The sequence below is a fragment of the Cydia pomonella genome, chromosome 19, assembly GCF_033807575.1.
Source record: "Cydia pomonella isolate Wapato2018A chromosome 19, ilCydPomo1, whole genome shotgun sequence".
Lineage (NCBI taxonomy): Eukaryota > Metazoa > Arthropoda > Insecta > Lepidoptera > Tortricidae > Cydia > Cydia pomonella.
Window position 1 is genome coordinate 16,898,613 of NC_084721.1, and position 15,098 is coordinate 16,913,710.

The 15,098-nt window shown below is 38.4% G+C and overlaps 1 protein-coding gene across 5 annotated transcripts in view; it reads left to right on the forward strand.

Moving 5' to 3' along the window:
* LOC133528289 (neurexin 1) overlaps positions 1–15,098 on the forward strand; it is a 326,318-nt gene that overhangs the window by 34,134 nt on the left and 277,086 nt on the right. For all 5 annotated transcript variants that reach the window (XM_061865615.1, XM_061865617.1, XM_061865618.1 and 2 more), the window contains exons 2-3: positions 8,866–9,206; positions 9,569–9,702. In XM_061865615.1, the coding sequence (XP_061721599.1) occupies positions 8,895–9,206; positions 9,569–9,702 (446 nt within the window). In that variant the 5' untranslated portion in view covers positions 8,866–8,894. The remainder of the gene's footprint in view (positions 1–8,865; positions 9,207–9,568; positions 9,703–15,098) is intronic.

Consider the following 15,098-nt stretch of genomic DNA (forward strand, 5'->3'; position numbering starts at 1 on the left):
ATATCTGAAAATTATTATCAGATATATTTTAGTTTACAGGCCAATTCCAACAATATATTGTGATACTGATCTAACATGGACCTGACATCATTCTAATATGAGATGGTTCAATCTCCTTTAGAGGATCTGCTGAATTGCGCATTATGTCAACCTTCAACTAAAAACGTCACTTTTGACACTGACAGATCAGAGGGCCTACCGCGAACCACGTTCGACGTGTTGCCTCCCTGTCACACTTACGTATGAATTTACAAGTGCGACAGAGAGGCAACACGTCGAACGTGGTTCGCGGTACGCCCTCTGATCAGTACTAATGGAATGAGATCTAATAACTAAAACTTGGGAGTTCCGGTCCGAGCGCCATATTGATAGTCACGCCTCGTGATTAATTCCTTTGTTTTTGCTCATTAATATTGTTTAAAGCGTAATATCGATAGCTTATTGTACAGTAAACTAATGTAGTAATGTGTGCAAAAGAATTCATCTTGAAACGCGTTTAACCACCATTTTGGAGTCAACGGCCGGTAGTCCACGTGCTCCTTGTAAAGTCCAGCTAGCGCTTTACAAGAGCTGATAAAATCACCGTACACTGTCTTGTACTAATCGTACAATTTTAGTCGTATTTACTACTGGATACTGGCGAAATAGTTCCACTGGACTGAAGCCATAATTAAAAAAAAAAAAGAAGAAGAAGCCTGAAGCATGTCGTTTTAAAATGAGGGTGTAACTTATTTACATTGAATGGCAGCGCGGTTTTTTGCGGCAAACTATTAACTATTTTAAACACTATTACCTGACTTATAACATTAAATACCTCATTATGAGTATATTTTTTTCTTTTATAAAATGTAATTTTTAACGTGACAGATACGTGAAGGGCAAACAAATTGTGTAAAGCTAGAATTATTTAAAAAAACATTTCCAAATAACGGTATAATCTATTGTGAAAGCGTTCAGTTAAATATAGTTCACCATCTAATAGACGTTTCCGTTTCCACCTCGTTAGAGTATTACGTTACGAGAATTTACTTTGAACCATTGCAAAATCTAATTTTAGCGAGCCTATTCTTAAAGAAACGCGAAACTTAAACAAGAGAGTGTGGGTGGGATAAAAACTTTTCCGACAGGATTATCCCGGTCAAAACAGGACGCGTGGGGTTAGCTAAATATAACGTTGAAAACGTTTTAATGAAGACGGCAAAGGTTGCCGATCGCTGACGTGGGTTTAGGTTTGGAATGTCAGCGGTTGTAACGGTAGGAATTAAAAATCTCTTTCATTTGTTTTGGCTGGCTTTTGTTACCTATTTGTATTTTTACGCTGGAATATTTTTTGCTGGAGTATTTAGGGTAGGTTTGAGTAATGGATTGTGTTGCAATTTTACAAAGGATTTATAATTGGGAGGGTCAATTCAATATACGTAGCAATCTCATAATTAAATAAAAAAATAGCTAATACATTTAGTAGCGCTGAAAAACACCCTAAAAGATTTTTATAAAAATAACTGATGTATACATTTGAACCCTTGCTATTCTTGGGCAACGTAAAAATGATAAACCAGAGGTAAAGTGTTATTTTAAGTAATAGCGGCGCTTGTACATGACAAATAAGTCCGATATACAGCAAGTAATGATGATGGTATTTACTTTTGCATAGTTGGTCCTTGTTTTAAGAAGGGGAGCCAGCCAAATTTTTGATGCAAAATTTTGACAAAGAGCGGGGTTCTCCCTAAAACTTTTTTTTTTAATTTACGGGCTTTGTTATCAATTTCGTGTAAATCAAGGATGGACAATTCATTTTTACAAGCTTTTATTTAACATGCCCTGTCATTATGTATGTTAGTTGTTTTGTTATTTTGTTAGTGTGGGTTAGATTTTGGAAGCTAAATTTTTCCCACTTTCCTATTTTCTTGAGCTGGAAATTTGCATACATGTGTAAGTCGGGTGATAATACTATCGGGGGTGGATGGTACTATCGAGCTGATCTGATGATGGAGACAGAAGGTGGCCATAGGAACTCTGAGATGAAATAGCGCATTCTAATTGTGTTTAGGGTTTTTACATTGTCTCGATGAGTTATAGTTGCCTGTGGTAAAAAAAGTACAGTCAGCGATAAGTTTGTAACAAAAATTATGTTATGTGTGCGAAAACTCTTCGAAGCTTTAAAGCCCTCTTCTTCCTCGCGTTGTCCCGGCATTTTGCCACGGCTCTTGGGAGCCTGGGGCCCGCTTGACAACTAATCCCAAGATTTGGCGCAGGCACTAGTTTTTACGAAAGCGTCTGCCATCTGACCTTCCAACCCAGAGGGTAAACTAGGCCTTGTTAGGATTAGTCCGGTTTCCTCACGATGTTTTCCTTCACCGAAAAGCGTCTGGTAAATATCAAATGATATTTCGTACATAAGTTCCGAAAAACTCATTGGCACGAGCCGGGGTTTGAACCCGCGACCTCCGGATTGCAAGTCGCACGCCTATCCTACTGAAAAATAATTACTTGTCTCTTTCATAATGCGCCGCTGTGTTATATAATGTATGTGTGTATATTAAGATATGTATCTAATATTTATTTATTTGAATACTGGTATGTATTGTTATATTTATTTGTTTATTTAAATTGTCAATGTACTGAATGTACTGTCTGCTTAATGTAGGTATGTATAATTTTCCTATTCCTCTAAGTAATTCGCGCACTACCTGTTATAAAAACTTACTGTTCTTTATATCCTGCTACCCTAAGGTTGTCTGGAAGAGATCGCTTACAGCGATAAGACCGCCTGTTGCTACAGTTCTTTATATTGTAAATCTGTTTTGCTTACTTTGTGGTGCAATAAAGAATATTTACTTACTTACTTTTGACGACCGGTTTGGCCTAGTGGGTAGTGACCCTGCCTACAAAGCTGATGGTCCCGGGTTCAAATCCTGGTAAGGGCATTTGTTTGTGCGATGAGCGTGGATATTTGTTCCTGAGTCTTGGGTGTTTTCTATGTATTTAAGTATTTATTAATATGTATATATTATATATATTGTTGTCTAAAGTACCCTCAACACAAGCCTTATTGAGCTTACTGTGGGACTTAGTCAATTTGTGTAATAATGTCCTATAATATTTATTTATTACTTACTTATGTCCTTGGCAAAAAACTTCTTGATATTTCGGAGTATAAAAGCAACAGTGAACACACACATTGCAAGTGAAGTGGGGCTTGTGTTTTAATTAACCAGGAAAAGCAGCTTATGAACCGCTTTGCAGCTTGCCGAGCGTTTTCAATGTTATCACGGCAGAGTAATATGTTTATGAATTTAATGAAGTTTATATTCGGATAATATTATAAGTGAAAAACTGAAATTCTAACAATTTGAGAACTTCCGCCTTTTATAAACTGGTAATAGGTGTCATATACTAAATAATAAGTTACAAAGCACTCCAGTCCTCTTTTAATTGAAGTCGGTTAGTTAAGTAAAAAATAATGCATTTTTTCTGCTGACTACACATACTTAGAACATTGATTTTAACTAGGAAAATAGATAGATATAAATATTTTTCGAAAAATCAGCAATTACAGTTATATTTGAAATAAATAAAATACTTAATGTTTTCTTTCTAACAAATTATCTTAAAATTTAAGGCAGTTTATTTTCCCCAGAATGCAGTCCTATTGATATCAAGTTTACATTTTCTGCCTTCCGGCTGGAAAACGTCAGCTTTCCTCGGCTTCGCTTTGGGCATAAAGTACATAGCGGCGGCATGCGCCGGAGCAGAGTCCGCTCAGTACAAAGTGCCATTTTCGCCGCACGCACACAGACGTGACATTTACGCACACAGACTTTACATTTACAGGCGTTATTGGGCACTCTCGGGCAGAGCTTAGTCGGGCTGTGCGCGCGTTGCTCACTTGACGTCCCCGCCGCTACGTAGGTACCTACTGTCATGTACGTCAAAATGCAGTTTCTAAGGAATGTAAACATGATAAGATGTATATATAAACGAATGGATGTATGTATGTCTGTAAACTTATATTACCTACTCCTTTTTAAAATTCGAAATTAATACAAAATCCTTCTGCCAGTTACTGACTTGAAGCTGAAGCAGATTCTCCGCCACAGTCTTCCCAGGTATACCTGGGCCGACCCACCGGACGGCTACCAGTCGGTCGTCCCAAGAACGCCCTCTTGACGGCCCGATCCTCTCCCATTCTGAGTAGGCCGCGTAGCCAACGTTACAATCGACGACGACGACGAATATGACGACCGGTTTGGCCTAGTGGGTAGTGACCCAGCCTACGAAGCTGATGGTCCCGGGTTCAAATTCTGGTAAGGGCATTTATTTGTGTGATGAGCATGGATATTTGTTCCTGAGTCATGGGTGTTTTCTATGTATTTAAGTATTTATAAATATTTATATATTATATATATCGTTGTCTAAGTACCCTCAACATAAGCCTTATTGAGCTTACTGTGGGACTTAGTCAATTTGTGTAATTATGTCATATAATATTTATTATTTATTTATTTAATCGTTAACGCTCCGTAGCGTAGCGTAGTCATCTCTCTCTATCACTCTTTCATATTAGTGCGACTGTGACAGTTGCGTTTCGTTCGCCACGGAGCGTGAACGATATGCACGTTGGCTACGCGGGCAAATGACCGAACCAGCGAAGTCTGTGGCCTTTCGTTTTGCCGATGATATTGAGCACGGCCATTAACTCTTCATCTCGGCATTTTTTCCGGATTCTCCAGGTGCCCTCATTATCATATATTATGTAGGTATAGATAATTATGCAAAGAACGAACAGGCTTGATACAGTCACGTCGGTAAATATCGATACGGACAAAGTGCCAAAAATATGTATACACAACCTTAATATATGGGAAATACGGTTGTGTATACATATTTTTGGAACTTTGTCCGAATCGATATTTTCAGACGTGACTGTATAAAATTTTGTGGATCGTGTCATTCACGAAGACGCGTGTCTTGATTCGTAATGTCATGTTATTTAAGGAGAAATCTGCGCGTCATATGGTGTAAAACAGAAACTTTACATAAGCGATCTTCCAGACACAGCCATTAGCACGAAGCAGCCGGCCTAGATTCCTCTTTTGTTCCCAGAGTGGCTTTTACTCTAGGGCATCTAGGTACTTTCCATCGCCTATCTCTAACCAGTATAAAGAGATCCGTTTCATCATCATCATTGTCTCGGCAACACCCTCCTACTCCTCCTAGCCTAGACGCAATGCAGTGCTTAAGAAGCAGGATGGGAAGGGCGTAGCCAGCCAGCCAGTGAAGTGGGGGGAGGGGGGGGGTTCATCATGAATATTTGTTCCTGATTTATGGATGTTATCTACATATAGAGGACGTGCATGAACTGTACTGGTACAGTTCAAGGATTTAGTATTTGTTAAGACCTTTGTCTTTTAAAAAGTTTTGTAGTTTTTCCGCCTCAGTTCATACCTGGAATAGCTTACACTAAAAGGTCGTATATCCAGTAACGTTTATGTGAGTTAGATCGTTTGTCTTACAACAGTTGGCCAGTTAGCGGGTATTTATGTATATACTTTGAAGCCAGTCATTAATACGGAATGATCAATAGCCTTACCACGATTTTGATACTGACATTCGCTAGCGTGTGCATAACTTACTTTGCATCTCGCTCGTACTGGCATAGAGTCCTATTAGTGCAAGTGCAAGCGAGATCAATAGAGAATACACCCGACGACAGCGAATATTTCCACAATATACGCCTTAAGAAGGCACTCCTAACGACATCTACCGTAAGACTGTTACACTTCTAACCGGCTACCGGTATTCCAAGTCATATTGGAAATTAACCCCTAACGATGTGTCACCGTATACCAAATTAATATTTATTAGTTTAGTATGGGGTATTTTGTTTTATTAATTTTTTAAAAGCTTTTATTTAACTTGCCCTTTTAGTATGTATGGGACAAATCTTGCAAGTTAAATTTGACACACTTCCCGGTTTCCGATGCAGCTGAAAATTTGCATACATATGTAAGTCGGGTGACAATTCAATATTATGGTACCATCAAGCTGATCTGATGATGGAGACTGGAGGTAGCCATAGGAACTCTGTGATAAAACAACGCAACCTAATTGTGTTTGGGGTTAGAATTGTCTCGATGAGTATTAGTTGCCTGTGGAAAAAAAGTACATTCAGCGATAAAAGCTTGTACCAAAAATGAAATTTTTGCCAAAAACTTATTTGTAGTATCGCGAGTGCGAGTCTCACGCGAGACAGTGAATTTTTCCACTATTATTTATTTATAAGACCAATGCAGAAAGTTGAAAAGCTACCTACCGAATATAACCTTACCGAAAACAATAATAACGATGAAATCTTCTAATAGAATCATCTAACTATCACTGTAGATATTTCCTTGTAATAACTACGTAAGGAATCATGAAGGAAGTAAATCTCACCGCGATATTACAAGAACGAACACTATCTTTATTTGATTTAGATCTTGAGTCAGTTGCCCTGAAGCCACTCAGTGAAGGATTTAAACTTCATTCTGCGGCCTCTATTCAGCTACAAACGTTTATATTCGTTCTCAATATCTTTTTTTTTTACAATGGACCACAAGTGGGTAAAACATAATATAACACTTAAGCTACTTACTCACTCGGTTGGCTCAGCGACCCAAAATGAGACTTGGCCTCCGATACAAGACAGCGCCACTTTTCTCGGTCCTGTGCGACTTCAAGCCAATTGTTAACTCGAAGTTCGCGCAGATCCGCCTCAACCATGTCCCTCCAGCGATACTTGGGGCATAAACTAATAATTTATAATTATAAAAATTGCCTTAAGTCGTGATAGCTTGGTAGGGTGCTCAGAATGCTGTCCACATTAATATAATAATAATAAATCCGTTTATTTAAGACAACAGGTCCAATCGCATTACATATTAAAAAACAATTTGGCCCTCTGGATAGCAATGCTGATCCGCTAAGCGAAATACAGGCCAGCCATCTGGTCACCCGCAGCCTCTATAAGGCACTTTGCTCTCCCGGCGTGGCCACGGTTTTGCGCGACTGGCTTAGGCTAAGGCGACAGCTATAGGTGGGAGCGAAAGGTCCGATCGCTGTCTCGCTCCAATCGATGGTTGCCGCCTTAGCCGTAGCCTGTCTGTATAGAGGCGACACGCGCTAGATCCCCACGTTCCAAAGTGACGTTGGTTGCTGCATTACTGACATCACTTATTTTAATATTGGAATTGACACACAGCGGCAGCATCAGCAAAGCTGCAACAGCTATGCAGCTGCTGTTTACATCTAAACACCACCTTTAATAATAGGCCTTTCATCTGTGTCAGATGTTTTAAGCAGCATCCTGGTGACAACACTTGCGTTTTTTGGCTGTATAGTCCTGTGCGAGAGAAGATCCCGCGTCCACACACGCGGCAGGTGTATTTGTATCCCAGGGGGGGTGTGACTTTTTAACAGGTAAACCAGGAATCATCATGCTTGGATTGACCACCATGAATAGCACGACGTCACTCGGCCATTTTCTGCCATTAGGTGCATGGGATGTTAAAGGCAACCATATCACGCTTGATGCTATCTTTAAAGCGAAGCGTTGGCCGCCCGACCGGTCATTTTGCGTCTGCAACCTCTCCTAGCAGGATTTGACGTGGTAAACGAGTCCTTTCCATTCAATACACATGCCTAAGCCAACTCAGTCATCTCTTCTTTAGGATGGCTGTGATACTAGGGAGTTGTGCCTCGTTTTACCAATCCAATTTTTATCCATTTCCCGCGGAGCGAGAACAGAACCCCAGATATTTTTATCATGTTTCATTTCTCCGAGATCTCACTATGAATCCTTGTCGAGATCCCCCGAGGCTTTTGATCTTCAGGCGTTTGTTATTTCTCTCCAACTGATCAACGTCTTATGTTCCTTTGAAAATACTATAATTTTTAATTTTTAATTTTTCTAATTATAATTTTTATTATAAAATAAAATATTATAATAAAAATAAAAATAAAATAAAATAAAATAGTTTATTTACCAAAAATTTTACAAGATTTCCTTAACCTATGACTGCCACACTAGGCTATGCCTGTGTTGTGGAGATTATAAAAGGCACTTTTAATTTTTTGCTTTGTTTGCAGTTGTAACCTACATCCGATTCCGGGTCGGTGAGGACCGAATGCTTGAGTCTCTGTGAGTTGATGGATGCTAGGCCCTCGAGTGTAATATAATACTTTCTATTCGTGTATGCATTGTGGGTAATTTAATTGTAATTTTAAGTTATATGTTGTTATGTTTAGGGTTAGTTTCATGACGTATTGGGTTACTTTAATGTCATGTCTTTTTCCTCGCGTTGTCCCGGCATTTTTGCCACGGCTCATGGGAGCGTGGGGTCCGCTTCACAACTAATCCCAAGATTTGGCGTAAGCACTAGTTTTTACGAAAGCGACTGCCATCAGACACTCATCACACGGTGACATCTGTAATGTCATGTAAACATATTTATAAATTATTAAGCAGAAACGTGTCTTATTCGCGTATAAAACTCAATACGCGATTAAGTCCCGTTTCTATAGTTTAATGTGTAAAAATCGTAAAAGTTTAAATCAGTATATTTATAATATACATATATATATATGGTGGCCCTGCCCGAGTCTGTGTTTCCGCATGAGTACAATCTGGGTCTCTTCAAGGCTAGGGTAAATAGGTATCTCATAGGTAAGCGTGCTCTACCGTAGACCGCATCATCACTTACCATCAGGTGAGATCGTGGTCAAACGCTTGCCTATCGTTATAAAAAAATAATAATAATAATAATTAAAAAAAATCGGACAATGTGAGTTTTCTCTAACAATACTGTCTCTCACTTGTTCCAGACGCGCAATGAAACGCAGGCGCACCTAGCATGCTGTACACCACGCGGCTGCTCTGGCAGCTGCCGCTCCTCACCACAACCCTCGCCTTTATCCTCGACAAGCAGAACCCATACTCGCAGTTCCGCAAATGGAACGCGGCACTCAACGGCACGCTCGAACTTGAGTTCAAAACTGACCAGCCAAACGGTCTGATTTTGTACACCGATGATGGTGGCACTTATGACTTTTTCGAGCTGAAGCTGGTGAATGGGGCAGTGAGGCTGAGGTACAATTTGGGGGGCGGCGCGCAGATTATCACGGTGGGGAGTAATCTGAATAATGGACAGTGGCATAAGTTGCAAGTGAGTATTTAGATCATAGTGTTATGCCTAAGGTCAATGTGGGGAAGACCGTCATATACGATTTTTGGCTGGGAAAACCGTCATAGAGCTAGAACTCTTTGTTTTTATATTTTGTATACATGCTTCGCTCAGACAATCAGAAAAGAAGAGCTTCGTTTCTTCTGTTCTTTAGACCTTCTGTAAGCGGATTTTCCACCAGAAATGGGTCCTTATGCTTCACCTGCAATAAGGATCTTTTTATCAGAATTTCAGATGGAAACATCCTTACTGTACTTGAAGCATAAAGACCCTTCTGTGATGGAAAGCCACATTTGGTTTTACCTGATAGACAGTCAAATCCTAATCACCCTTGCCCTCGCCAGGTGGCTCGCCGCGACGAGCACACAACACTGTCCGTGGACGGAGTTACCCGCGGCGCCATTTCCCGCGGCAAGGAGTTCGCGTTCGGCAAGTTCGGCACCAACTCCGATGTGTTCGTGGGGGGGATACCGCCTTCGTGAGTACCCTTTTATCTTGTATTACTTCTTGTCGTACCGTACTCCGTATGAGGCTACAGCGGCTATACTACGACGTTCCGTCGCTTCAGTCTAGTTTACATGATGCGCGGATAGGTGGCGCTGTATCAGTATGCGTAAATACTACAAGCTACGTTACTCAATTTCCCGCGGCAAGGAGTTCGTGTTCGGCAAATTCGGCATAGTTTTTTGGCGGGTAGCCAAGACTTAATCTAGCGGCTAGGACATTAGATCAGCTTAGTATGATTCAAGGAACAATCGAGCCAAGCAGCGGCGGCTGAGACAAAAGTGCACTTATTTCCCCACTAATAAAGACGTTGACAAAATAAAAAGTTCCGTTTTGCGCATTAAGGGCCGTAAATAAGAGTGTGAATTGAAGCATTAAGCTGAAGGCGAGAGCTTAATTACACGAGTTGGTAATAACTATTATGCCCGTGACATATACAGTGTTTTCCATCACACTTGTGAGAAAAAAGGGGGAAAATTCTGCCTAATTTTGGACATATATAACAGCCCTAGGTTTATGGACCGCATTGGCTAGCAAGTGGGATAAAAAATACATTACAGCCTTAGGTAGAAAATACTTCTTACGAGCAAGTGTCATGAAAATTACAATACAACCCATCAAAATACGTTATAATTATAAATTTTCACACTGCACCCACCTTAGCAAATTTCTGTTTAGCCCAGTGGTTGACTGGTAGAGAATGCCTCAAGGCATTAAGTCCGCCTATTGTACGTTATACTTATATTTGTGCAATAAAATTAAAAAAATAACTTTCAGGTCTTTCTCTGCGGTTTTTACTTCCGTTTTCTTCTTCCAACGAATGAAACATTAAACCGCCAATACATTTCAACACATATTACGACGTAATATGTTGCGACACCAACATAATTACTTCAACATATCCAACATGTTGCTACCACTTAGCTTTACGCCCTATCGCATTAGAAATTATTGAGACAATTGTTACAACATTCGTTCGAACATCGACCTTACTGCCTTAGCAATAGGATACAAATTCTATTATCAAGAGATATCAATTTCCTTTAATCCAAATTGAAACCATACCACTGAGATATCTGCTCGTTCTAAAATATCATAAACGCCATTATGAAGCCGTTATCGATTTTAGTCGCAAAAATTTAAAATTGATAGATTTAGTCGATGAAAATGTACACCTTTTGTTAACTATTAGAAATAACAAGTACTGGTTTCTATTAGCACGTCTTGTTATCTTTCATTTTAATACATTTTTTTAAAATCAGACCCACTTATATTTAAAAGAGAACTTATCTTACTATACTTACCAGAAGTTAACGTTATCATATCTCATTCTTCGAATCGGGCCGTAAGTACCTACATGTATATTATATATATCGTTGTCTGAGTACCCACAATACAAGCCTACTTGAGCTTACCGTGGGACTTATTTAATTTATGTAGGAATGTCCCTATTTTTGTAATATTTGCAACACGCCTTGTTCCGCTACGAGCTACGTCGTAGACCCTCTACGCTGCTACGAAGTGCTACTATCAAACAATGTCGATTCCAATCAAGTTTAATGGAATATTAGACGTCTTTGCATTCACGAGTTAGCTAATGGTAGATACATTGCTTACGATAATTGCTCTAATGTTATCTGAGTGGAATTCGAACTTTGCATTAAGTAGGGTTAACGAGGGAACAGTGGCTCGGTAAAAAAAGCCGGGTACAGTGGCTTACTTGACTTAACGCATTCAGTACCAACGTTTTCGTAGCGCTACACGTTTATCTATTCTAGCGTTTTCCCGCTTTCTAGAGGTGAGTGGTTCCCGGCACTCAATGTGTTAATTTCAACACGAGAGAGGCGACTGAGTCAGGTGTTCGAGCTGAACCACTGTTTCCGCCTTGGCCCTAAGTAATTGATCAAGCATTAGTGAAGGTCTATGTTTCAGTTTGGGTAAAAATGCTTTCGTATGTCCGAATGTTCTCTTCTACAGGACGCAATTATCAACCGATTATAGTGGAAATTTGTGAGCAGGTTCGATAGTTAAATAGTTTTTTTTGTCGAGACAGTTTCTGGATTTTCTCAAAATGGCGGAATCATATAACATGTTCAGTTTAAAGCTATACTTTTGAGGTCTAATAGCTCACAGAGCAACTAGTTAATTTTGATCTGTTGATCAAATTTGCAACTGATTTCGTACTTGGCCTCATAGTAGAAGTTGCTCATTATGATCTACACCTGTTTTTTTATATTCTTGTTAACAAAAAAACCATATCATCGCAATATATTTATCATTGAATAACCTCTCTATATACTTAAGTAAACAACAATTTATTAATAAATAATGTATATACAGATTAAATGTAAGTTACAAGAATTATAACTACTTATAAAATAAACTAATATAACTAAACCTAACTCAAAAAGTAAAATAACTAAAATGTACACTCCAACCCTTGGCCTCTTGGCAGAGTGCCCATCACACAGGCAGCATTCCCGCGCTGTATCGCAATAGCGAGTCTTTGGCCTCGCCGATCGCCAAGCCTGCACGATGGTCTCCTGTTGCCTCCCTTAATCGTTTCCCGAGCTCCTTGTGGAGCCGACGCGCACCTTTGCCCCACGGCCCGAGTGTCTCGACGCCAAAGGCTACGAACTCGCTATCTACACCTTAAATTTAATTCATAATCTAATTCAAAGGTAATTAGCCAACATGCTTCTTCAAAACACAAATGTTATCCGCACAAGCATCGTCACATACTTATTCTACATGCATAACTACCGTAAGTGACGACCGGTTTGGCCTAGTGGGTAGTGACCCTGCCTATGAAGCTGATGGACCCGGGTTCAAATCCTGGTAAGGGCATTTATTTGTGTGATGAGCATGAATATTTGTTCCTGAGTCATGGGTGTTTTCTATGTATTTAAGTATTTATATATTATATATATCGTTGTCTAAGTACCCACAACACAAGTCTTATTGAGCCTTACTGTGGGACTTAGTCAATTTGTGTAATAATGTCCTATAATATTTATTTATAAAAATACTGAAGTAGGCATAGTTTCTAGATAGTACCCAAGTTCTAGTTTTTAAAGTCCAACATACTTATTATAAGATATTTAATTTATCATAATAACTGCAGTTGCTATTTGCTATTCATATGTATAAAAATTGTTAGGTATTAATTTACTCATTGTGTAACTTTGATCCAACTTAAGTAATCCGTTTTAGTAGTTATTTAAAAGGTTATTTGACTACTAGTCAAATCAGTTTCATTTTTTAGAACTGTCAAAACTATTTACCATTATGCGATTTATATGAAATACTAGCAAATGACGTCACGGTCAACTTACCTACTTTTTATAGTTCCACTGCGTGTTTTTTTACGTTAATTTCAAGGTTGCATTCCTGAGCTTAAATTAAGTAACTTTCTTTTGTTTGACGCTTTTGTAACTGTTTTTGAATTTAAGGAAATATAATAAAACAGTCCAAAGGACTTAAAATACGTGTTGTGAATATAAATAAGCGGTAATCAGGTAACAAATTTTGAAGACGAACTGTCATAAGGACGTATAAGCGCTGTTGTTTTTAGTGATATACACTTTTTTGTAAGTAACGTTTAACAGACACAATAACGTTCAAAAGGGCTTACATACAGTGTCGCTGTTAATGAGATACGCCATTCTGTAAATAATGTAAGCTTGAAACTGAGAAAGTGTGTCAAGGACTTTTGAGAAAATTTTCGTAAAGTTGGAGATAGCGGATAATGTTTGTGGGTATTAACGAAGCGAGGTCAGCAACATTTAAATTTAGGAAAAACAAGTTAATTTAGCAAAAGAAAAATAACTAAATGGATATTCGAATTTCATGTAGCCTCGGTAGTGAGTGCCATTTTGTACCATATGGATTCAAAGTTTCAAAGAATTTATTTGCATAAAACACAGTAATATAAAGGTCTTACAAGATAAAAGAAAATCCGTGCATTCAGTCTGCATGCAGGCGTGCAAATATTTTAAAAAACAGGCAATATATATAAAAATAGAAAATAATTTAAAAATATCAAATTTACACAATGTCAAGTAAAATAATAATCAAAATGTCAAAGTTATAATAAATAAAATAGAATTTACAATATTTCCTGAATATGAATGTCTAGTTGTGATCTAAATATTTTTGTACACTATAGAATATTGTATTGGCGTTGAAACTCTAGGTCCATGGGGTCTCAGCGCGCACAAGTTTTTTTGTAGAAATCGCGAAGCGTCTGGTTGACGTAACTGGTGACCGAAGAGCTGGCGGCTTCCTCGCACAACGTATCAGCATGCGATACAACGAGGAAATGCTGCCAGCATCCTTGGTACAATGCTTCAAGGGGCTATTTTAGATTTAGGCTAGTTATAGTAATCCTCTGTATATATCCATTATGCATATTGTTATAGTAAATAAAATGTATATAGGGTAAAAAAATCATACTAACGGCCCAATTCGAAGAATGATTAAGACACGTTTAAGATCTTGGAATCAAAATTGACGTTTATTTCGCTTCCGCTGTGATCCCAATAAGATCTATCTACGATATTTCTAACATCAAAGTGACATTGGTTGCCCGAATCGAGCTGCTTCTGTCAATTATACGACATACAAACGATATCTAAATGAGAACTTATCTATACCAGAACTTATCGTTATCGTATCTCATTCTTCGAATCGGGCCGTAATATATAATTTTTTTTAACAAAAACTCGTTCATTATTATGGAAATGATGTTTTTCTTATATTTTTCATTTAAAAAGGTTATACTGTGAAATGAATATACTTGTAATTCTTGGTTCCTTAAAATTCCATTTAAGGCACAGTGGGTTCAGTCAGGAGTTTTTGACAAATCATAGCGTTTATTTAACTTGCCCTGTTAGTATGTATGTTTGTGTGGGTCCAAATCTTGAAAGCTAAATTTAACCCACTTCCCGATTTCCGATTAAGCTAAAATTTTGCATCCATATGTAAATCGGATGACAATGCAATAGTATGATGACATGAAGCTGATCTGATGATGAAGACAGGAGGTGGCCATGGAAACTCTGTGATAAAACAACGGAAACTGTGTGTGGGGTTGTTAGAATTGTCTCAATGAGTATTATTTGACTGTGAATGAAAAGTACAGTCAGCGATTAAAGTAGGTATGTACCAAAAAATTCATTTTTGCCAAAAACTTATTTAGGTCATGATACGTTTGCTAAAATTTGAATAAAAATCTTGAGCCCTTTTTCTAGTAACTTCATCCATTCAAAGCCTTATTAAACAACTTTAGTTCGATACAAAAACATCACGAACAGGTCCATACATGTTTAACTATTTTTGCACAAACGCTATTAACATCAAAATTGCATC